The 26,425-nt window shown below is 40.9% G+C and overlaps 1 protein-coding gene across 2 annotated transcripts in view; it reads right to left on the bottom strand.

Annotated features, from left to right (window-relative positions):
- frem2b (FRAS1 related extracellular matrix 2b) overlaps positions 1–26,425 on the bottom strand; it is a 240,519-nt gene that overhangs the window by 14,276 nt on the left and 199,818 nt on the right. For both annotated transcript variants that reach the window (XM_062060536.1, XM_062060537.1), the window contains 6 exons: positions 26,142–26,273; positions 23,830–24,161; positions 9,356–9,548; positions 9,167–9,271; positions 2,119–2,246; positions 1,917–2,051 (listed from right to left, as the gene is read on the bottom strand). In XM_062060536.1, the coding sequence (XP_061916520.1) occupies positions 1,917–2,051; positions 2,119–2,246; positions 9,167–9,271; positions 9,356–9,548; positions 23,830–24,161; positions 26,142–26,273 (1,025 nt within the window). The remainder of the gene's footprint in view (positions 1–1,916; positions 2,052–2,118; positions 2,247–9,166; positions 9,272–9,355; positions 9,549–23,829; positions 24,162–26,141; positions 26,274–26,425) is intronic.

The raw sequence follows: 26,425 nt of genomic DNA, 5'->3' as shown, positions 1-26,425 counted from the left end.
TTCTACACTTACAATATCTTTTCTAGAAGAAATAACAGAACTATATTCACATAATTTAATGTTTTTGCACAAATATCACAACATTGTATTGTATCGTATTGTAAAATTACAATATTAATGTAGTATTACCACTTTATTCTAAAAATACTACAATCAAATTAAATATTACATTTTCCCAAAATGTTATTCTCCTAAACCTCCTAATCTCTGACTTTTTCTGTTATCAAAATAAAACATATTTTTTTGTATTGTCTTAAAATACTTCAGCTTTTTATTTTATTTTAAAATCCTTGCCTTTGTTCATGCAATATTATGACCTTTTATGGGACTTCTAGTCTTGTAAAATAATTTTTTTACCTAACAATTAATTTCTGGTAACATATTATTTTTGCATTCATTTTTTAAATCCTTTAAAAATCAAGCTTTTTGTCTCACAATATTACAGGAATATTATTTTAAAATCACAATATCCATGTAGTATTACCACTTTATTCTAAAAATACTATAACCAAATTAAATTTTGCATGTCTTCATGTCTTCTACAATTACAACGTTTTTTCTAGAAGAAATAACCGAACAATAATCACATAATATAATGTTTTTGCACAAATATCACAACATTGTTCTCATCTTTAATCTAAATCTTAATAAAATTGACTAATTTCCAGTAAAATTTGTTCTCTGAATCCCCTCCATAAATTGTACTAATAATATTGTAGGTGTTGTTATCAGGATTTTTGTCTCACAAATTGTATTTCTTTCTTGTAAAATTACATTTTCGCAATATTAAGACTTTTTCCTGCAATATCTGACTTCTTTGTCTCGTGACATTCACAACATGTCCTCTACACTTATAAAGTTTTTCTACAAGAAATAATAATAAAAATCACATCATTTAATGTTTTTGCACAAATATCACAACATTGTATTGTAAAATTACAATATCCATGTAGTATCAGTTACTTTATTCTAAAAATACTAGAGTATGGGATCTGAGCCGAGGATGTCGTTGTGGCTTGTGCAGCCCTTTGAGACACTTGTGATTTAGGGCTATATAAATAAACTTTGATTGATTGATTGATTGATACTATAATCAAATTAGATTTTTCCAAAATGTTCTACTAAATATAACAACTTTATTTTCCAAAACCTCCTAATCTCTAACTTTTTCTGTTGTCAAAATAAATCTTTTTTTTTTTGCATTGTCTTACAATACCACAGCTTTTTTTCTTTTCTTTTTTTTTTTAAACCTTGCCTTTGTTCATGCAATATTATCACTTTTTTGGGACTTATAGTCTTGTAAAATCACTTTTTTAAAATAATTTATTTGACTAAATGACAGTGTATTTCTGGTAAGATATTTTTGCATTCAATTGTTAATTCCTTTGAAAATGAAGCTTTTTGAATTACAATATTACAGGAATATTATTTTAAAATCACAACAACCATGTAGTATTACCACTTTATTCTAAAAATACTATAACCAAATTTTACTTTGCATGTCTTCTACACTTACAATGTTTTTTTCTAGAAGAAATAATACAACTATATTTACATAATTTAATGTTTTTGCACAAATATCACAACATAAAATTAACTAATTTTCAGCAAAGATTCTTCTCTGAATCAACCCCCCCCCCCATTGCAGGTATAATGTCATGTCAATTTGATCTACACATTAAATATGTTGTATTTAATGTGTAAACAGAATGCAACATAAAATGTCATTCTATTACAAAAACATATTGTTTTTCTTCTGGAACAACAATAAATATTTCAGTATTTCATATAGAATAAGTTTCCTATTTTTTTAATATATAAAAATGATCCCAGAGTAGTGCACCTTAATTCTTGTAAAATTATGACTTTAGACATGTAAAATTATTCTTACTATTATTACATCATCATTGATCTACCTGCTGAAATCGGATGTCCAGGTCAAAGGTTACGGGCTCCCTGGGATTGCACACAGGAGGGATGGTGAACTCCAGGCTGGGCGGCGACGTGCACGGCAGCAGCTTCACCGTGTACGTGCCCGAGTAGTCGCGCACCTGCAGGCCAGGTCATCACAACTTCACACCAGGGAACAAGAACTCGAGTGACAAAATGTTTCCTCACAGCAAAGTCGGAGACGAAAGTCCACTGCTGGATGGGATGATTGTAGGTGGGCTCGCTCCTCACCAGGCTGAGGTTAAAGGTCAAACCCGGGTGGTCGGCACACATGACCATGGAGGTGAGGGCAGAGGCTGACCATGAAAAGCAAGAAATATTGTCATAAAAATAAATAAATAAAGATAATAAAATGGCCCGCTACATCAAAAAATGGCCTGCTACATCATTTAAAGTTGTCTGTTACATCATTTAAAGTAGCCAGCTACATCATTTAAAATGGCCCGCTACATCATTTAAAGTGGTCTACTACATCATTTAAAGTGACTTTCTACATCATTTAAAGTGGACCGCTACATCAAAAAATGGCCTGGTACATTTTTTAAAGTTGTCTGCTACATCGTTTAAAGTTGTCTGCTACATCGTTTAAAGTTGTCTGCTACATCGTTTAATGTGGCCTGCTACATCATTTAATGTGGCCCGCTACATCATTTAAAGTGGTCTACTACATCATTTAAAGTGGTCTACTACATCATTTAAAGTGGCTTGCTACATCATTTAAAGTGGCCCGCTACATCAAAAAATGGCCTGCTACATCGCTATATCATTTAAATTGGACTGCTATATCATAATGTAAGTTACTTGTTACATTATTCAATGTGGTCCAACACAATAATTAAAGTGGCCCACCACATGATTTATCTGACACATTAAAGCACTTTCTGGCTATATGTATTTGTTCTTGAAATTGCATATTTTATACACTTTAATATTACTTTATGTCACTACATAATTTAAAGTGACCCGATACATCATTTCAATTGGCCAGCTACATCATTTAAAGTGGCCCGCTACATCAAACAATGGCCTGCTACATCATTTAAAGTTGTCTGCTACATCATTTAAAGTGGACTGCTACATCATTTAAAGTGGCCCGCTACATCAGTTAAAGTGGTCTGCTACATCATTTAAAGTGGCCCGCTACATAAAAAATTGGCCTGCTACATCATTTAAAGTTATCTGCTACATCATTTAAAGTGGCCTGCTACATCATTCAAAGTGGCCCGCTACATCATTTAAAGTTGTCTGCTACATCATTTAATGTGGCTTGTTACATCATTTAAAGGCTTACTGAAACCCACTACTACCGACCACGCAGTCTGATAGTTTATGTATCAATGATGAAATTTTAACATTGCAACACATGCCAATACGGCCGGGTTAACTTATAAAGAGACATTTAAAACTTCCCAGGAAATATCCGGCTGAAACGTCGCGGTATGATGACGTATGCGCGTGACGAAGTCAGAGTAACGGAAGTTATGGTACCCCGTAGAATCCTATACAAAAAGCTCTGTTTTCATTTCATAATTCCACAGTATTCTGGACATCTTTTGCAATTTGTTTAATGAACAATGAAGGCTGCAAAGAAGACAGTTGTAGGTGGGATCGGTGTATTAGCAGCGGACTACAGCAACACAACCAGGAGGACTTTGTTGGAGCGCTAGCCGCGCTAGCCGCGCTAGCCGCGCTAGCCGCGCTAGCCGCGCTAGCCGCCGACCTCACCTTGACTTCCTACGTCTCCGGGCCGCCAAACGCATCGGGTGAAGTCCTTCGTCCTTTTGCCGATCGCTGGAACGCAGGTGAGCACGGGTGTTGATGAGTAGATGAGGGCTGGCTGGCGTAGGTGGAAAGCTAATGTTTTTAGCATAGCTCTGTGAGGTCCCGTTGCTAAGTTAGCTTCAATGGCGTCGTTAGCACAGCATTGTTAACCTTCGCCAGGCTGGAAAGCATTAACCGTGTATTTACATGTCCACGGTTTAATAGTATTGTTGATTTTCTATCTATCCTTCCAGTCAGGGGTTTATTTTTTTGTTTCTATATGCAGTTAAAGCATGATGCTATCACGTTAGCTCGTAGCTAAAGCATTTCGCTGATGTATTGTCGTGGAGATAAAAGGCACTGAATGTCCATTTCGCGTTCTCGACTCTCATTTTCAAGAGGATATAGTATCCGAGGTGGTTTAAAATACAAATCCGTGATCCACAATAAAAAAAGGAGAGTGTGGAATCCAATGAGCCAGCTTGTACCTAAGTTACGGTCAGAGCGAAAAAAGATACGTCCATCACTGCCTCTCAAGTCCTTCACTGTAACGTTCCTCATCTACGAATCTTTCATCCTCGCTCAAATTAATGGGGTAATCATCACTTTCTCGGTCCGAATCTCTCTCGCTCCATTGTAAACAATGGGGAATTGTGAGGAATACTAGCTCCTGTGACGTCACGCTACTTCCGGTACAGGCAAGGCTTTTTTTTATCAGCGACCAAAAGTTGCGAACTTTATCGTCGATTTTCTCTCCTAAATCCTTTCAGCAAAAATATGGCAATATCGCGAAATGATCAAGTATGACACATAGAATGGATCTGCTATTCCCGTTTAAATAAAAAAAAAATCATTTCAGTAGGCCTTTAAAGTGGCCCGCTACATCATTTAAAGTTGTCTGCTACATCATTTAATGTGGCCTGCTACATCATTTAAAGTGGCCCGCTACATCAAAAATTGGCCTGCTACATCATTTAAAGTTGTCTGCTACATCATTTAAAGTGGCCTGCTACATCATTCAAATTGGCCCGCTACATCATTTAAAGTTGTCTGCTACATCATTTAATGTGGCTTGTTACATCATTTAAAGTGGCCTGCTACATCATTTAAAGTTGTCTGCTACATCATTTAATGTGGCCTGCTACATCATTTAAAGTGGCCCGCTACATCAAAAATTGGCCTGCTACATCATTTAAAGTTGTCTGCTACATCATTTAAAGTGGCCTGCTACATCATTCAAAGTGGCCCGCTACATCATTTGAAGTTGTCTGCTACATCATTTAATGTGGCCCGCTAAATCATTTAAAGTTGTCTGCTACATCATTTAATGTGGCCTGCTACATCATTTAAAGTGGCCCGCTACATCAAAAAATGGCCTGCTACATCGCTATATCATTTAAATTGGACTGCTATATCATTTTAATTGGCCCGCTACATTATTCAATGTGGTCCAACACAATAATTAATGTGGCCCACCACCTGATTTATGTGACATATTAAAACACTTTCTGGCTAAATGTATTTGTTCTTACAATTGCATATTTTCTACATGTTGAAATGATCTGTCCTGCCACCTCAGTTAAAGCGACCCGCGACATCAATTAAAGTGGCCCACCAGGTGATTTATGTGGCTCGTTTTCTGCTGGATCTATCGCTCTATTTTATGCTGCCCTTTCTTTTGCTGCAGCTGTTACATATAAAAAAATAAATAAAACCTATGGACCCAGATTTCCCTCGCCCGGACGCGGGTCACCGGGGCCCCCCTCTGGAGCCAGGCCCGGAGGTGGGGCACGATGGCGAGCGCCTGGTGGCTGGGCCTGTCCCCACAGCCCGAAGAGGCAACGTGGGTTCCCCCTCCAATGGGCTCACCACCCATAGCAGGGGTCATAGAGGTCGGGTGCGATGTGAGCAGGGCACTTGGCGGTCCGATCCTCGGCTACAGAAGCTAGCTCTTGGGACGTGGAACGTCACCTCGCTGGGGGGGAAGGAGCCTGAGCTAGTGCGCGAGGTGGAGAAGTTCCGACTAGACATAGTTGGACTCACTTCGACGCACAGCAAGGGCTCTGGAACCAGTTCTCTCGAGAGGGGCTGGACTCTCTTCTACTCTGGCGTTGCCGGCAGTGAGAGGCGACGGGCTGGGGTGGCAATTCTTGTTGCCCCCCGGCTCAGAGCCTGCATGTTGAAGTTCAACCCGGTGGACGAGAGGGTAGCTTCCCTCCGCCTTCGGGTGGGGGACGGGTCCTGACTGTGGTTTGCGCTCACGCGCCAAACCGCAGCTCAGAGTACCCACCCTTTTTGGATTCACTCGAGGGAGTACTTGAGAGTACTTGAGAGTGCCCTCGTTCTACTGGGGGATTTCAATGCTCATGTTGGCAGCGACAGTGAAACCTGGAGAGGCGTGATTGGGAAGAATGGCTGCCCGGATCTGAACCCGAGCGGTGTTTTGTTATTGGACTTTTGTGCCCGTCACAGATTGTCCATAACAAACACCACGTTCAAACATAAGGGTGTCCATATGTGCACTTGGCACCAGGACACCCTAGGCCGCAGTTCCATGATCGACTTTGTAGTTGTGTTGTCGGATTTGCGGCCTCATGTTTTGGACACTCGGGTGAAGAGAGGGGCGGAGCTTTCTACCGATCACCACCTGGTGGTGAGTTGGCTGCGATGGTGGGGGAGGATGCCGGACAGACCTGGCAGGCCAAACGCATTGTGAGGGTTTGCTGGGAACGTCTGGCAGAGTCTCCTGTCAGAGAGAGTTTCAATTCCCACCTCCGGAAGAACTTTGAACATGTCACGAGGGAGGTGCTGGACATTGAGTCCGAATGGACCATGTTCCGCACCTCTATTGTAGAGGCGGCTGATTGGAGCTGTGGCCGCAAGGTAGTTGGTGCCTGTCGTGGCGGTAATCCTAGAACCCGTTGGTGGACACCGGCGGTGAGGGATGCCGTCAAGCTGAAGAAGGAGTCCTATCGGGTTCTTTTGGCTCATAGGACTCCTGAGGCAGCGGACAGGTACCGACAGGCAAAGCGGTGTGCGGCTTCGGCGGTCGCGGAGGCAAAAACTCGGACATGGGAGGAGTTCGGGGAAGCCATGGAAAACGACTTCCGGACGGCTTCGAAGCGATTCTGGACCACCATCCGCCGCCTCAGGAAGGGGAAGCAGTGCACTATCAACACTGTGTATGGTGAGGATGGTGTTCTGCTGACCTCCACTGCGGATGTTGTGGATCGGTGGAGGGAATACTTCGAAGACCTCCTCAATCCCACCAACACGTCTTCCTATGAGGAAGTAGTTCCTGGGGCATCTGTGGTGGGCTCTCCTATTTCTGGGGCTGAGGTTGCTGAGGTAGTTAAAAAGCTCCTCGGTGGCAAGGCCCCGGGGTGGATGAGATCCGCCCAGAGTTCCTTAAGGCTCTGGATGCTGTGGGGCTGTCTTGGTTGACAAGACTCTGCAGCATCGCGTGGACATCGGAGGCGGTACCTCTGGATTGGCAGACCGGGGTGGTGGTTCCTCTCTTTAAGAAGGGGAACCGGAGGGTGGGTTCTAACTATCGTGGGATCACACTCCTCAGCCTTCCCGGTAAGGTCTATTCAGGTGTGCTGGAGAGGAGGCTACGCCGGATAGTCGAACCTCGGATTCAGGAGGAACAGTGTGGTTTTCGTCCTGGTCGTGGAACTGTGGACCAGCTCTATACTCTCGGCAGGGTCCTTGAGGGTGCATGGGAGTTTGCCCAACCAGTCTACATGTGTTTTGTGGACTTGGAGAAGGCATTCGACCGTGTCCCTCGGGAAGTCCTGTGGGGAGTGCTCAGAGAGTATGGGGTATCGGACTGTCTGATTGTGGCGGACCGCTCCCTGTATGATCAGTGCCAGAGTTTGGTCCGCATTGCCGCAGTAAGTCGGACACGTTTCCAGTGAGAGTTGGACTCCGCCAAGGCTGCCCTTTGTCACCGATTCTGTTCATAACTTTTATGGACAGAATTTCTAGGCGCAGTCAAGGCATTGAGGGGATCTGGTTTGGTGGCTGCAGGATTAGGTCTCTGCTTTTTGCAGATGATGTGGTCCTGATGGCTTCATCTGGCAGGATCTTCAGCTCTCGCTGGATCGGTTCGCAGCTGAGTGTGAAGTGACTGGGATGAGAATCAGCACCTCCAAGTCCGAATCCATGGTTCTCGCCCGGAAAAGGGTGGAGTGCCATCTCCGGGTTGCGGAGGAGACCCTGCCCCAAGTGGAGGAGTTCAAGTACCTCAGAGTCTTGTTCACGAGTGAGGGAAGAGTGGATCGTGAGATCGACAGGCGGATCGGTGCGGCGTCTTCAGTAATGCGGACGCTGTATCGATCCGTTGTGGTGAAGAAGGAGCTGAGCCGGAAGGCAAAGCTCTCAATTTACCGGTCGATCTACGTTCCCATCCTCACCTATGGTCATGAGCTTTGGGTTATGACCGAAAGGACAAGATCACGGGTACAAGCGGACGAAATGAGTTTCCTCCGCCGGGTGGCGGGGCTCTCCCTTAGAGATAGGGTGAGAAGCTCTGCCATCCGGGGGGAGCTCAAAGTAAAGCCGCTGCTCTCCACATCGAGAGGAGCCAGATGAGGTGGTTCGGGCATCTGGTCAGGATGCCACCCGAACGCCTCCCTAGGGAGGTGTTTAGGGCACGTCCGACCGGTAGGAGGCCACGGGGAAGACCCAGGACACGTTGGGAAGACTATGTCTCCCGGCTGGCCTGGGAACGCCTCGGGATCCCCCGGGAGGAGCTGGACGAAGTGGCTGGGGAGAGGGAAGTCTGGGCTTCCCTGCTTAAGCTGCTGCCCCCGCGACCCGACCTCGGATAAGCGGAAGAAGATGGATGGATGGATGGATGTTACATATACTGTAATATAGTACATGGTAATTGGGATCTGTTATATATTGTATATATAATATGTAAATATTACATATGTGTTATATTTTATATTGCTACTATGGTACATTTTAGTCTACTTTATACCTGCATTATCCTTTCCATCCTTACCCTTTCCATCCTTTGAAACTGAGCTACTGTGTGGAACAATTTCCCTTGCGGATCAATAACGTTTGTCTAAATCTAAGTCTAAGTCGAAGTAAAAAGGCTGGAAATATTAAAGCACTTTTTGGATAAAATGTATTTCTGCTTTAAATGTTGACAGAAAAATTAACTGCACACAATTGCAAATTTTTTTTACTTTAATATTATCTGATGTGCGCAACAAGATGTTCCAAGCATTTGTTTTTGTTCAAACGCGTGTCTGACACCTTGACTTGCGATTCCAAAGCAAGTCATCCATCAAACTATAATTCCAAAATATAATAATCAAAAAGAGTTGCTGATGTAACGAGGTGTGTATGTGTATGTATTGACTGTTACTCCACAAAACCACTCTGACACCTTTGCAGTGGACAGTGCAAGTGTACCTAATGTTGTGTCCAAACCTACCAGGATGAGCGGAGACGAACAGGCCTCGGAATCGCGCCTCGGTGCGGAAGTTGACCACCAGTCGACCCTGCTCGTTGATGCGCATGCTGGTCGGGTACAAGGCGCCTGCAGAGACAGCATGAAAAGCGTTTATTTGTGCGTTCCAACAACAACAACAACAACAACAAGACGGTCAACGTTCGTCACCACCTTGCAGCTCCGCGCCCGGCGGGCTGCCGATGCCGTCCCGCCACAAGATGGCGGTGTCGTACACGAAGGTCAGCCTCAGCTCTGACTGAAGGTCAAAGTGCTGCCAGCCGCCTGCACCCACGGGGGAGTGGAAGACGTAGGACACGTGGAGGGGGACACGCAGGGTCACGTAGGACTGGACCAGGTTCAGCACCTGCAGGGACAACCCACCATTAGTTATCTCAATCATGTCATGTAGACCACCACCACGTAGGTTCATAACAAAAAAAAAGGCACATTGTAAAAAAATGCTATCACGTGCATGACTGTAGACCACCACTATGTATCCGAGTGGGCACGGTCCATTTGTTATATGTTAAGAAAAGTTATACATGTCAGATTCCAATAATAAAGCAAGCTTAAATTCAAAAGCTGTTTTTGTGTTTTACATACTGTAAAATTGTTATGATGTAACATGTAATATTTTAAATACCATTAATGTTGATTAAAATGTTTGTGATATTGCAAATGTATTACTATAAAAGTACATGTATTTTTAATGACGTGTTATATTTATTATTTTAGGTACCATCAAATTATTTTTTATGATATATCACATTTATTCTAATTTAAGTATTTTATCTACACTCTTTGATGTTATTTTTAATCATAATCATTTTAATGATGATTTTATTTTATGATTTTTAATTTGTCTCGTCTACGAAATATGCTCTATAAATAAACCTGCATTGCCATTATTTTAAGTACCATCAATGTTTTTTTTAGTGATATTTATTATTTTTAACAACATACAATATATATTTTTAAACAATGTATCACATTGGTCTTTTAAGTACCATTAAGATAAGAAAAACACATTTATTATTTTAAATACCATCTAAATAATTTTTTATAATATTGCACATTTATTATTTTAAGGACCATCAAAGTAAAAAAAAATAAAACATTGATTCTGCACATTTATCATTTTAAGTAAAATTCAAGTATTTTTTTCAATGATGTATCATATTGATTTTTTTTAAGTACTATAGGGAATCTTTTTTTTTAATATTACACATTTGTGATTTTAGGTACCATAAAAATAAGATAAATGTTTGTATTACACATTTATTATTTTTACTGCACTACAAACGTTTTTTAAAAATGATACAGCACATTTATTATTTCCAGTACCATAAAGTAAAAAAAAGAAATATATTATTTCAAGTACCACAAAAGTAAAAAAAAAAAAAAAGACATATCTCATTTCCTTTTTTAAGTACCATACAATTATTTTTAAAATAACATTGCACATCCATTATTTTAAGCACCATAAAGTAAACAAATATGATACTGCACATTTATCATTTTAGGTAGCATTATTTTTTTTAAAGATATTGATTATTTTTAGTACTAAAAAAATAAAAACTTTTTTTTTTTCTTACTATTATATTACACATGTACTATTTTAAGAACCATACAAATACTTTTTATGATGTATCACAATGGTTGTTTAAAGCACCATGAAAATAAGAAAACATTTTATATTACATTTTAAGTGCCATTAAACTATTTTTTAACGATGCATCACATGTATTATTTTAAATACAATTTTTTTTTTTTATGAAATATTATATTGATTATTTTAAGAACAATAAAAATTAAAATGTTTTTATATTACACATTTATTTTAACACATTTATATTTTCAGTACCTTAAAAGTAAAACAAATATTTGATAGATCATAATAATTAAATCAAGTACCATAAAATACATTTTAAAATAATATTACACAATCATTATTTTAAGCACCATCAAAGTAAAAAAAAAAAAAGTTTGATACTGCACATTTGTCATTTTAAGTAGCATTATTTTTTTAATGATGTATCACATTGATTATTTTTAGTACTACAAAAATAACAACTTTTTTTATTATTTAAAAAAAAATTATATTACACATGTACTATTTTAAGAACCATACAAATACTTTTTAATGATGTATCACAATGGTTGTTTCAAGCACCATGAAAATAAGAAAACATTTTATATTACATTTTAGGTACCATTAAAATATTTTTTAACAATGTATTATTTTAAGTAAAATAAAATAGGAAAAAAATGTATATTCCACATTTATCATTTTAAGTAGCATTTAAAAAAAAAAAAGTATCATATTGATTATCTTAAGTACTAAAAAATAATACTTTTTAAAAAAGTACATTATACATGTATTATTTTAAGAACCATACAATTACTTGTTTTTGATGTATCACAAAGGTTTTTTCAAGCACCATGAAAATAAGAAACCATTACATTTTAAGTACCAAATAAAATATTTTTTTACTATGTATTATTTTAAGTAAAATAAAAACACATTCTTTTGCGATATATTATTTTAAGTACAATAAAACCCAATTTTTTATGAAGTAATATTGATTATTTTATGTACAACAAAATATTTAAAAAAATTATATTTCACATTTATCATTTTAAGTAGCATTACTTTTTTAAATGATGTATCACATTGATTATTTTAAGTACTATAAAAATAAATACTTTAAAAAAAATGACATTATACATTCATTATTTTAAGAACCATACAATTACTTTTTCATGATGTATCACAATGGTTGTTTCAAACACCATGAAAATAAGAAAACAATTTATATTACATTTTTTAGTATCATTAAAATATTATTAACGATGCATCCCATGTATTATTTTAAGTACAAAAAAACACATTTTTTATGAAATATTATATTGATTATTTTAAGAATAAAAATAGAAAAAAAAATTATATTACACATTTATCTTTTCATTACCATAAAAGTAAAACAAATATTTGATAGATCACAATAATTGAATAAATACAAAATAAACGTTTAATTTATTACTTTAAATACCATAAAATAAAACTTTTTTTTTTAAAATTCTTAATTATGATTTTAAATACCCATTTGGTAAAAAAAAAAAGAGGAAAAAAAGAAAAGTAAATCTATTCTTTTACACATCGTAAAAGTAACAACAAATGTGAGTTGAATACATTTACAAAATGATTTGACTATAAAACAAAACAACTGATAATGATAATAAAAAAATGAAAGATCACAACAATGTATTATTCTGGGAATGCTGCAATTTGTGACGATATTCCACATGCTAAAGTCCCACAATTTAGTAAATGTTTGCCTTTCCAAAGATAATGCAATGTATTCATGTAGCATTCATTTAAAATCTCCTTTAATGGGTGTCACTGTAAACGTATTACTGTTTGACCCAGTTACTGTACATGTGTGTTGGTCGCCATCACGACGGTGCAGGTGGGCGTGGCTAATGTTTGCTAGTTGAGTGTTCAAGCTGCTGGCAATGAGCGGCTCATTAAGTTTGGCCTTGGCAACACATTGCCGGCATAAAGGAAACGCTAATGACTGTTTAGTGCAACTCCAGGAGCTTTAGCAAACAAACAAGATGGAAAAGATGTGTTCAATGCCAATCAAACATTTGAAGTGTTTTGGGGAAAAAAAGAAAAGTTGGCTTTTTTAAATGTATTTATTTTTTTGAGGCTGCTGCTAAGAGGAAAGTGGGGACACAATTGTGAGGACAGAACACGTACAATAACCAGAATGCATTGCTTCCTCTGCCAAACCACCCAGGCTGCTCGCACTGAAACCCACTCAGCGTTCCGCCAGTAGATTTGCACAAAGAAGAGGAACTGGGGGCCTTTTTCCGGAACAAAACACGGTCCTGTGCCAAAGTGTGCAGGTGTGTCGCTTATAGAACGATAGGAATAGTAGTTTTATTCTAGTCTCCTGTTATCGTGTGACCAGACACAAAAACTCTGTACTGTAACTTTAATGCTAATGAGTAGTGGACTTTAAATTAGGGGTTTTCACTTTTAATACGACACCAATAATGGAGCCTTGATATCGATATTGATTCGATATATCAGCAGGAATCATACAAACTTTTGGTACTTTGTAGTATGGAATGTTAGAAAATGTTTGATTAAGTGAAATTAGTATGAAAAAACACAAACCTATTCGTTATAAACCGTCTGGAATGGACTTACGCTGGTCATTTTTTAATGTAATTATTCTTTAAGTTCGGCTCATGACGCAGTAAGTTGAATGATGCGGACACGTTTGTTACTGGACATTTCTAATACGCTTCTGCCTTGGGGACTTTGTATGGTAATTATAAATATGTAGATAAGATGCAAAAAATAGCCAAGTCGTTTACAAAAGGCTAGGCCACGAGGAGCTAGCAGCTACACAACAGCTAAGCACACACTAGCACACAAGCTAGACATACGTAAGAAGTGTCCTTAATGGAAAAATATTGTGTGCTTATTGGAGGATATTTAGATGTTTTTTTCACTAGTAAACACACTGCAGGATTGCTTGTGTCGTACATTTTAGACACAAGGCGATACTTTTGCTGATGTCGGACCGATACCAATATTGGATCGGGACACCCATACTTTAAATCAGGGGTCCCCAAACTTTTTGACTCGGGGGCCATATTGGGTTAAAACAATTTGGCCGGGGGCCGGGCTATGCATATACTGTATATACATACTGTTCATACAGTACAGGCCAAAAGTTTGGACACACCTTCTTTTCAATGTGTTTTCTTTATTTTCATGACTATTTACATTGTAGATTGTCACTGAAGGCATCAACACTATGAATGAACACATGTGGAGTTATGTACTGAACAAAAAAAGGTGAAATAACTGAAATCATGTTTTATATTCTCCATCCATTTTCTACCGCTTATTCCCTTTAGGGGTCGCGGGGGGCGCTGGAGCCTATCTCAGCTACAATCGGGCGGAAGGCGGGGTACACACTGGACAAGTCGCCACTCATCGCAGGGCCAACACAGATAGACAGACAACATTCACACTCACACACTAGGGCCAATTTTTTGTGTTGCCAATCAACCTATCCCCAGGTGCATGTCTTTGGAGGTGGGAGGAAGCCGGAGTACCCGGAGGGAACCCACGCAGTCACGGGGAGAACATGCAAACTCCACACAGAAAGATCCAGAGGCTGGGATTGAACTCACGACTACTCAGGACCTTCGTATTGTGAGGCAGACGCACTAACCCCTCTGCCACCGTGCTTTATATTCTAGTTTCTATAAAAAAAAGCCACCTTTGCTCTGATTACTTTTTCACACACTCTTGGCATTGTCTCGATGAGCTTCAAGAGGTAGTCACCTGAAATGGTTTTCACTTCACAGGTGTCATATTTATATAGCAAGTGGTATGTGGGCTTGTATTAAGCCTCAGGGAGTTGAACGCCCCTGCCTTACATAGTTCCGGGTCACCCTTGGGCAAGGTGTAGTACCCGAATGCCCCCCCCATCAGGGTTACGATACCCTCCATGAACTACACTAAAAGAGGATGCGTTACCCGGCCCGGAGGAAGCCCGGGGCCCTCCTCCGGAGCTAGGCCCGGAGGTAGGGCTCGTCAGCGAGCGCCTGGTGGCCGGTCTTGCCACGGAGCCCGGCCGGGCACAGCCCGAAGAAGCTACGTGGACACACCATCTTCTCTGCCACGTGGGCCCACCACCCGCGGTCGGAACCAGTGGGGTCGGGTGCGCTGCCAAGTGGATGGCAGTGAAAGTGGAGGCTCCAGACGGACCAATTCGGGGCAGCAGAGGCTGACTTTCGGGACGTGGAACGTCTCTACGCTGGTGGGGAAGGAGCCTGAGCTGGTGCGAGAGGTGGAGCGCTACCGGTTGGATCTGGTGGGGCTTACCTCTACGCATAGCAAGGGCTCTGAAACCACACTCCTGGACAAGGGATGGACCTTGTTCACTTCTGGAGTTGCTCAGGGCGTGAGGGCACAGGCGGGTGTGGGGATACTCACGAGTCCCCGGCTGAGTGCCTGTACGTTGGAGTTCACCCCAGTGGACAAGAGGGTTGCCTCCCTTCGCCTTAGGGTTGGAGGGGGGAAAACTCTGACTGTTGTTTGTGCATACGCACCAAACAGGAGTTCAGAGTATTCAGCCTTCTTGGATACCTTGCATGGGGTCCTGTATGGGGCACCGGCAGGGGATTCCATAGTCTTGCTGGGGGACTTCAACGCGCACGTGGGCAATGACAGTGATACTTGGACTGGCGTGATTGGGAGGAACGGTCTCCCTGATCTGAACCTGAGTGGTGGATTGTTATTGGACTTCTGTGCTAGTCACGGACTTGCGATAACAAACACCATGTTCAAGCATAAGGATGCTCATAGGTGTACCTGGTACCAGAGCACCCTAGGCCAAAGATCAATGATCGATTTTGTAATCGTATCAGCTGATCTGAGGCCGTATGTTTTGGACACTCGGGTGAAGAGAGGGGCTGAACTGTCAACTGATCACCATCTGGTGGTGAGTTGGGTTAGATGGCGGGGGAAACCTCTGGACAGACCTGGCAAACCCAAGCGTGTAGTGCGGGTGAACTGGGAACGTTTGGAGGAGTCCTCTGTCCGGAAGGACTTCAACTCCCACCTCCGGCGGGACTTCTCTGCCATCCCTGTGGAGGTTGGGGACATTGAACAGGAATGGGCAATGTTCAAAGCCTCTATTGCTGAAGCTGCAGCTGCGAGCTGTGGCCAGAAGGTCTTAGGTGCCTCAAGGGGCGGTAACCCTCGAACACCCTGGTGGACAGTGGTGGTCAGGGAAGCTGTCCGACTGAAGAAGGAGTCCTACCGGGGTATGTTATCCCAGGGGACTCCGGAGGCAGTTGCAAGGTACCGACGGGCCCGAAGGGCAGCGGCCGTGGCTGTGGACGAGGCTAAGCAGAGGGTGTGGGAGCAGTTCGGGGAATCCATGGAGAAGGACTATCGGGCGGCACCAAAGCTGTTCTGGAAGACCATACGGCACCTCAGGAGGGGGAAGCAGGGAACCATCCAAGCTGTGTACGGCAAGGATGGGACTTTGCTGACTTCAAGTGAGGAAGTCGTAGGGCGTTGGAAAGAGCACTTTGAGGAACTCCTGAACCCAAATACATCAGACACACCCTCCCTGATAGGAGCAGGGCCTGAGGATGATGGGGGATCGACGTCGATCTCTCGGGGTGAAGTCACGGAGATAGTTAGACAACTCCACAGTGGCAAAGCTCTGGGGGTTGACGAGATCCGTCCAGAAATGCTGAAGGCTCTGGGTGTTGATGGGCTGTCTTGGTTGATACGCCTTTTCAACATTGCGTGGAAGTCTGGGACAGTGCCGAGGGAGTGGCAGACTGGGGTGGTGGTTCCCCTTTTCAAAAAGGGGGACCAGAGGGTGTGTGCTAATTACAGGGGTATCACACTACTCAGCCTCCCTGGGAAAGTTTACGCCAAGGTACTGGAAAGGAGGGTCCGGCCGATAGTCGAACCTCAGATTCAAGAGGAGCAATGTGGATTCCGTCCTGGTCGTGGAACAACTGACCAACTCTTTACGCTTGCGGGAATCCTGGAGAGGGCCTGGGAGTATGCCTATCCAGTCTACATGTGTTTTGTGGATTTGGAGAAGGCGTATGACCGCGTCCCTCGGGAGATCTTGTGGGAGGTGCTGAGGGAGTACGGAGTGAGGGGAACCCTGCTGAGGGCCATCCAATCTCTGTACAACCAAAGCGAGAGTTGTGTCCGGGTGCTTGGATGTAAGTCGGATCCGTTTCCAGTGGGGGTTGGTCTCCGCCAGGGCTGCGCTCTGTCACCTATCCTGTTTGTGATTTTCATGGACAGAGTTTCTAGGCGGAGTTGTGGCCATGGCGGAGAGGGTATACGTCTCGGGGGGGCTAAAGGTTGCGTCACTGCTGTTTGCAGATGATGTGGTCCTGATGGCACCTTCGGTTCGTGACCTTCAGCTCTCACTGGATCGGTTCGCAGCCGAGTGTTCAGCGGCTGGAATGAGGATCAGCATCTCCAAATCTGAGGCCATGGTTCTCAGCAGGAAACCGATGGTTTGTACAGTCCGGGTAGGGGACAGGACTCTGTCCCAGGTGGAGGAGTTTAAGTATCTCGGGGTCTTGTTCACGAGTGAGGGAAAGATGGAGAAGGAAATCAGCCGGAGAATCGGAGCAGCTGGGGCAGTATTGCAGTCTCTCTGCCGCACTGTTGTGACGAAACGGGAGCTGAGCCAGAAGGCAAAGCTCTCGGTCTACCGAGCTATCTACATTCCTACTCTCACCTATGGTCATGAAGTGTGGGTAATGACCGAAAGAATAAGATCGCGGATACAAGCGGCCGAAATGAGTTTCCTCAGAAGGGTGGCTGGCATCTCCCTTAAAGATAGGGTGAGAAGTGCAGTCACCCGAGAGAGACTCGGAGTAGAGCCGCTGCTCCTTCGCTTGGAAAGGAGCCAGCTTAGGTGGTTCGGGCATCTCGTGCGGATGCCTCACGAGCGTCTCCCTAGGGAGGTCCTCGTTGCACGTCCCACTGGGAGGAGGCCCCCCGGCAGGCCAAGGACCAGATGGGGGGATTACATCTCCTCTCTGGCCTGGGAACGCTTCGGGATTCCCCAGGAGGAAGTCGCAAATGTTGCTCTGGAGAGGGAAGTCTGGGGGTCTTTGCTGGAGCTGCTGTCCCCGCGACCCGATTCCGGATAAGCGGTTGAAGATGGATGGATGGAGGTGTCATATTTTTGATGCCTTCAGTGACAATCTACAATGTAAATAGTCATGAAAATAAAGAAAACTCATTGAAATGAGAAGGTGTGTCCAAACTTTTGGCCTGTAATGTACATATATGCATGTATTTATGTGTGTATATATATATATATATATAGTATATACACACACACACACCGTATTTTTCGGAGTATAAGTCGCACCGGCAGAAAATGCATAATAAAGAAGGAAAAAAACATATATAAGTCACACTGGAGTATAAGTCACATTTTTTTGGGAAATGTATTTGATAAAACCCAACACCAAGAATAGACATTTGAAAGGCAATTTAAAATAAATAAAGAATAGTGAACAACAGGCTGAATAAGTGTACGTTATATGAGGCATAAATAACCAACTGAGAATGTGCCTGGTATGTTAACGTAACATATTATGGTAAGAGTCATTCAAATAACTATAACATATAGAACATGCTATACGTTTACCAAACAATCTGTCACTCCTAATCGCTAAATCCCATGAAATCTTATACGTCTAGTCTCTTACGTGAATGAGCTAAATAATAATATTTGATATTTTACGGTAATGTGTTAATAATTTCACACATAAGTCGCTCCTGAGTATAAGTCACCCCCAAACTATAAAAAAAACCGCAACTTAAAGTCTGAAAAATACGATATATATATATATATATATATATATATATATATATATATATATATATATATATATATATATATATATATATATATATATATATATATATATATATATATATATATGTATATATATATATATATATTTATATTTATATATATATATATATATATATATATATATATAAATGGGACCCATTACCTCCCTGCTTGACACTCAGCATCAAGGGTTAGAATTGGGGGTAAAATCACCAAAAGTGATTCCCGGGCGTGGCCACCGCTGCTGCCCAATGCTCCCCTCACCTCCCAGGGCGTGATTAAGGATGATGGATGAAATGCAGAGAATAATTTCGCCACACCTAGTGTGTGTGTGTGTGACAATCATTGGTACTTTAACTTTAACTAAATATTCCGAGCGCAATGACGTCACGTTATCGATGGGAAAATGCATTTTTAGACAATATGATTTGCCTGAGCGACTAGGAGACACCGAGAGTAACACGCGGTAGAAAATGGCTTTTTTTTTTTAAGTTGGGACTTCCCGCAGGCCGGATCTGTTTGGGGACCCCTGCTTTAAATCGTCCATTTTTATCTTAATAAACATTCTCAAGTTTTCACAATTAAAGACTTTACAGCTCATCTGGCAGTTATTTCAGAATGAGGGAGAAAAAAAAACATCTAGCACAATCATCTCATGTGAGCAGAAGCATTCCTCTCCTGAGATGTTTAATGGGGTCCATCTTTAGAGTCACCATCTTGGGGGGAAAACAAAACGGGTTGTGTCTCTTTGCAGGGGTCAGCAATGGCGGAAAAAGAGCCCGTCTACAAAGTCTTGATTCCACATAATTGTGTATTTGAGCAATAAAAGCTTCACTTATTGCTTGATAACGGATGTTGATGTATTCATAATTATTGGGGGGCTCTCTAAAAAACCATTTAGATGGAGTCATACCTATACTGCAAGCAGCCACTAGGGGGCACGTTTACTTGGTATTTGGCTGTAGTATGATGTAATGGAGCTTTCTAGTGTCTTTTTTATTGACACTTTTCATTCTAATTAGCCTTGCCATCCAACTCAAACCTACCTGACTGTCAAGCAAACAAAACAAAACAATCACATTATAACAACATCTCCTTTGATATCATAAATGCAAAGTAGACCTAGGAGATATTCAAACATTCCTTCTTGGATCTGCCCGTAAAAGCCAGCATTGACTTCCAAGTGTGTTCAAAAGTTCAAAATGCACGCGGCCTGTTCCAACAAGCGCTGGTCTACAAGCCAGGTATCTGTGCACCTTCCGTCTGACCTGCCACACGTGTGCATGCCTGCCTTCCTGTGCAGCCTGCGGGCGCCAAGCATCATGGCTGGAAGTCCTCCTGACACAAGCTGCCGGGCCTTAATGGCTTCATGTGCTCCTGCTAAACTGTGACATGACACAGCAGTGGGTCATCCCTCCATTAGCCCCCACCAAAAAAGCCTCTTTTTTGCACAGTTGATCCTCCTGAACCTCGACCACGACGTATCTTCATTGCAGCAAACACGTGACCCCTACACCTCCACGTTGCTACCTCTTTAATGAGAGAAAACCACAGCAACTTTTCCTTTCTGGGTATTAATAATTCAAGATGCACGGTGCCACAGTTTATTTGTGGCATTGATTAAACAAGCAAGCAACCTGCGGCCAGCAATTCTTAATTTATCTTTTAATCTCTGTGTGTAGTAGCAAACACGCAGTAATAATGACCCATATAAACTTGGCTGTATCGACTAACACCTCATTTATTAATGATAATATTCGCTCTCTGTGCATGATTACATTGCATTAAGATCTTGGGATATTAGATAATTTGTAGATCAGTCCTCCTTTGGTGACCCACAGATTGGGGCTTTTTGGACAACAAACATATATATATATATATATATATATATATATATATATATATATATATATATATATATATATATATATATATATATATATATATATATATATATATATATATATATATATATATATATAATATATTTATTTATTATTTTCTTTTTTTTTCATTTAAATTAATTTGTATTTTTTCTTATTTATTTATTTGTCTATTTATTTATTTATTTATTTTTAGGACACATTAGAGCAGGAGTGTCCAAAGTGCGGCCCGGGGGCCATTTGCGGCCCGCAGCTAATTGTTTACCGGCCCGCCACACATTCTGGAAATGCTATTGCAAAAAATAAACATGAACATTAAAAAAAGTGGAATGAGGTGAAATCTAACGAGAAAAAGTTGCAATGTTGACACAAAGCTGCCATGCAGGCTGTTTTATTTCTTTTGTCTTTCTTTCTTTTTTTTTTTTTTGCCACTGTTCAAAAAAAAAATAATGAAAAAAATCCATGTTATAATTAATTATTTTCAAAGCTCCAATTAGTTCAAATTTTTCACTTTAAAATGTTTTATGTGGTAAATATTGCATATATTGTGTAGTTGCCATATAAAAACAAAGTTTTCTTTGACAAAAGAGCATAAAACAAACAAAATAATAGTTCAAACGTAAAATCGACAGATATATCTGAAGTTGATCTCGTAACTTAAGTGACGAAAGTTAAAAAAAAATAAAAATAAAAAAATGTATCACTTTATGAGTGGGGAACCTTTTGGATCCCAAATATATTTAGTGGTATTTTATTTATCTTTTCACTGTGATGACTCAAAAATATTAAATAATTAAAATCAATGGTGTTCTGCATTATTTATATTTTAGGGCTCTAATTACTAAATACTGCATATTTCAGTTTTACTATAAAAAACAAAGTTGTTTTTGACAGAAAAGCCATAAAACCTTTTTTTTTGTTTTAAGTTGATATAGAGATTTAATGTAAGCGTTAAATAAAAAATAATAATACAAATTAGACTTATTTTTAACATTTTAATAACCTTTTATGGTCCCCAGGACCCCTAAAGGTAAAATAAATACAAAAAATCCATATATTTTGTTATGGTTTGAAAATGAAAAATATCAAAATGGCCCCCACATGCTTTAATTTTTTCGTTTGCGGCCCTCAGTGGAAAAAGTTTGGACACCCCTGCATTAGAGCATTTAACATAGCCAACATGAAAACATTATTATAAAGATGATTGGATTGACACTGAAAAGACAACAATTTAAAAGTAAAAAAAAAACAATGAAGTGCTGTGTAAATTAAAAAAAAAAAATATTAGCCTAAATTTGGATATTCAAAAATTAAATAAAATTGCAAATTAAACAACTTGAAAAAACATAGCCGTCAGATCAGCTATAGTTAAAACTGATTTTATTTGACTATAATATATTGTGTAACATTTATATGGTATTTAAAATATATTCATTAACTAGAAAAATGTATTTTGGTAGAAAATCCCTTGTAAATGCTAATAAGCATGCTAGCCAAAAATGGCATCGGGTAATAAAAAAAACAACTCTTAAAGTAAACATCTGGAAAATTAGCTACAAAAGCTAGCATAGTAGCATTAAGATACATCATGTATAAAAAAATATATGACTCTGAGGTGTATACCTGCGATAATAGCTAAAAAAAAAAAAAAAAAGCTGGTATGCTAAAGTTAACATTTGAATATCATGCTAACAGTTGACATGGGTCGAATACCAAAATATATGACTTTGAGGTGAAAACCTGCAAAAATAGCTAAATAAGCTAATATGATAAAGTTAGCATGCTAACAGTTAACATGCATCAAGAAATTTAGAATTTTTTAAGGTGTTTGAAATTTTTTTTTTATAATGTCCACAAAGTTCAGTCAGCAGTTTGTGTTATGTGTGACTATATGTGTGTTTAATAGAGATGTCCGATAATGGCATTTTTGCCGATATCCGATATTGTCCAACTCTTAATTACCGATTCCGATATCAACAGATACCGATATACAGGTATACAGTCGTGGAATTAACACATTATTATGCCTAATTTTGTTGTGATGCCCCGCTGGATGCATTAAACAATGTAACAAGGTTTTCCAAAATAAATCAACTCAAGTTATGGAAAAAAATGCCAAGATGACACTGCCATATTTATTATTGAAGTCACAAAGTGCATTATTTTTTATAACATGCCTCAAAACAGCAGCTTGGAATTTGGGACATGCTCTCCCTGAGAGAGCATGAGGAGGTTGAGGTGGGGGGTGAGGGGGTAGCGGGGGTGTACATTGTAGCGTCCCGGAAGAGTTAGTGCTGCAAGGGGTTCTGGGTATTTGTTCTGTTGTGTTTATGTTATGTTACGGTGCGGATGTTCTCCCGAAATGTGTTTGTCATTCTTGTTTGGTGTGGGTTCACAGTGTGGCGCATATTTGTAACGGTGTTAAAGTTGTTTATACGGCCACCCTCAGTGTGACCTGTATGGCTGTTGACCAAGTATGCATCGCATTCACTTGTGTGTGTGAAAAGCCGTAGATATTATGTGACTGGGCCGGCACGCAAAGGCAGTGCCTTTAAGGTTTAGCAGGTTTGGCGCTCTGTACTTCTCCCTACGTCCGTGTACACAGCGGCGTTTTAAAAAGTCATACATTTTACTTTTTAAAACCGATACCGATAATCTTGAAACCGATACCGATAATTTCCGATATTACATTTTCAAGCATTTATCGGCCGATAATATCGTCAGTCCGATATTATCGGACAACCCTAGTGTTGACCTTTATGTTTTTTGCATGACTGGGGAAGGTTGTTTGGATTGTGTCATATATACATATATACTGTAGATGCTGTGCTGTTAGTACAAAGAAAATCTCAGCATCATTGATCGGATTTACTCTCGTTGTCCACAAAATGGCATCAAATGTGTCACATGCACTGAAATCAATTTGAAAACAATCACTTTACTGAACTCAGGACATCTCGAAGGACAAATGGAAGACGCCGGCGGGCCACACTTGGTCCGCGAGCCGCAGTTTGGACACCCCCTTGTATGTAAACTTTAAGTAGGTTAGATATATCAAAAATCAAGAGTAAGATTATTAATTTAGTGTAAATATTTGAGTGGGCCACGCCCGGGTCCCTCTGTAGTGGAAAAGTTGGGCTCCAACATAAAAAAGGTTAAGAACCCCCTGATTAAGAAGATTTTTTAATGGAGGGGGGGCTTTAGTGACAAAGCTGACCGCTCACTAGTGAGTCCACATTCCTGTGCTGCTCTACTCACTCCTCACGTCTGGAGAAGAGAAAAGGGGGTCAAAGGTGAGGGTCGGGCCTCTTACCTGTCCATCAGTCCCGATGGTGCCCCCGCAGTCGCTGAGCAGCTCGGACATGTCGTAGTAGCTGCTGAACTCCCACAGACACGCCTCCAGGTTGAGGTTGCGGTAGAAGCGCAGCGTGCCGGCGCCCCTCAGCGAGGCGCTGTACTGGTAGGGCGCCGTCTCACCGATCACCTCCGGGTTCCTGGTGGCGTCGGTGAGGAAGCCGTGGCGCGTCTTGACCTCGGAGTAGTCCAGCAGGTTGGAGCAGCGGTGGTTGCCCACGCGGGTGCCGTCGGGGCTGAGAGTGAGCTCAAAGTTGGACAAGGCCCGGGTGGAGACCACGGGCAACATACCTGAGGGAGCATCCATCAGAGTTTTAGTCCAAGGGACATTCAGTTTACTGCATGCATTAGGGTTGCGCAACACAAAGCACCCGACCAATCACAAGCAGGCGTGCTAGGAGCCATGTCCGAGTGAGCTGAGGCCGGGAGGGGTTACGTGCCTCGAGGGGACATAGTCTAGGATAGTGTACAAAAAATTTAAATAAAATAATATATATATTTTTTCTTTTAACTTGGGACTTCCCGCGGGCCGAATTTTGGGGACCCCTGGTTTAGAAGGTACAAGGAAGTGAAAATAGACAGCTTTGAACTTTTCTGAAAAATGAGAGGATCTTATTGTGTTTATGTTACAGATTGAATACAAGAAGTTAACCAACAAATGTGACCCGTGCTGGCAAAATGAGTCGGAATACGCACAGGCTAATTTTGAGCTACAGGCAAATAAGTGAAAAAAATGTATCTTGGTTGAAATTGCGATTTTCACAAAAATGAGTCCATAAAGCCACAATCTAGCGATCCCAATCATCGAAATAGCAAGAAAACATCTTAAATCACCTTTATTTAAAGGTTTTGTACGAGGTATGTCTTCAGAAATTAGTCCTTTGTGTTAAAATTCCTTGAGAAAGTCAAGTGTTTTCAACGCTCACTCGCGGCAATAAGGGGGAATCCCCCTAGCCATATTTGGTATCATTGTGACGCCAAGTTTACCTACTTTCTAAAAATGAGCATGGAATTCCCGATGACGCCATTCTGAACCAATATAGTTTGAGTTTTTAAACCTGTCCCGACGTAAACAAATCCGGCTTGTTGCTAAGGGTCGCTGTGAGGCGTACCCTCATTGGTTGAATCACCCCGCGCGGTGCATTGTGGTATCATGGCAGCGCCCTGATGAAAAACAACACAGTAATTCGAGCGGAATATTTGGTGAAAAAAGGTGATTTTCGAACATTTAATTATTATTTTTGTGGATAATTTAGACTGTTTTACATTCCGTAATGGATTTAGAAGGTGGAGAGGGTACACAGGCGGTTGCAAGTGCGCTAAATTCACTGCAGTCGGCGAATCTTCTTAGTGCTGCTGGTCAGGAATATTACGGACAGCTGACCAGCTGACAAACTGACCAGTGAACAAAAAAACTGTGACATAACAGTGTTGAAATTTTTGTACATAACCGTTTTCAATAGAGTTGAATATATATTTTTCCTTTAGACATGGGATTTGACTTTAATTGTACCAATTTTGGTGTTGCTACAAGGACTTTTAAGGTATGGTTGCCATGGAGTTTTGTTTTGGAACATTCTTATTCTGGAACAGTAAACTTTAAGCTTTTTTTTCTCAAAACGGACCCTCAAACTTGGTCGACTTCAATCGGATGTAACTCGGTCATTTTCTGTCCGATTCCAACAAACCATATATCATTTTGAAGGTCTTTAGATGGAGAATGTGTAAATAACAATAACTCCGTTTTTAAAATGTCCTCATTGTGACTAATTTTTCCAGCACAGGTCACAAATGTGTGAGAAATTGCTTGGAACCAGGGTAGGATTAAATAACCTCCACTTCTTCCTTCTCCTTTTCAGACATGTTGTTACGAGACACTGGACACATGTGACTGTAACTGTATGCATGGTCAAAATGAACTAAAGCCAGACCCATATTTTTGCAATATGATTGTGTTGTCAGATTTCCTCCACTTCTAGTCTTTCTATGCTCACATTTGTCCAAATCAGCAGCAGGACTTTAACCACGCTGTGCCAATGAAACGTAAAAATATATATATTTTTAAATCCATTTTGACCAGACGGACCAACAAGATCTCACAGATCACAGCTCAAAGGCTGATTCTGGCATCGGGCCGCTTCTAGGTCACTTTTTTCACAAACCCAAAGTTTGGCGTTGCAGTCCAGTTTGATGCCAGGGTTCAAAAAGTCGAGTGCGGTGATGGAGTTAGCGTGTGACATTTGACCCCGAGAGGTGAAAGGTTAACTGTACCATCAATGTGAGGCATGGTGACGGTCAGCTTGACCAGGTTGGGATGCTCGGGGTCTTCGGCTCCGGTGTAGCGCAGCTTGGCAGAGAAGGGCTCGGCTCCTACCGTGCCCACCACGCGAGGCTGGCACATGCCTGCAGCAGCGCCGTGACGCAAACATCAAACATTAAATTCATAGCTTTAAATCATGTTGGAATGGTAAATTAATGGCAATTAATGAATAAATGTAAGGGTGCATTTTACTGAAAACGTATTCCTAGCCCCTTCCTGTTCCGCCAATGAGAAT

The sequence above is a fragment of the Entelurus aequoreus genome, linkage group LG10, assembly GCF_033978785.1.
Source record: "Entelurus aequoreus isolate RoL-2023_Sb linkage group LG10, RoL_Eaeq_v1.1, whole genome shotgun sequence".
NCBI classification, from domain to species: Eukaryota; Metazoa; Chordata; class Actinopteri; order Syngnathiformes; family Syngnathidae; genus Entelurus; species Entelurus aequoreus.
Note: the sequence above shows the minus strand (reverse complement) of the source record. Positions and strands in the feature narration are given on the sequence as shown.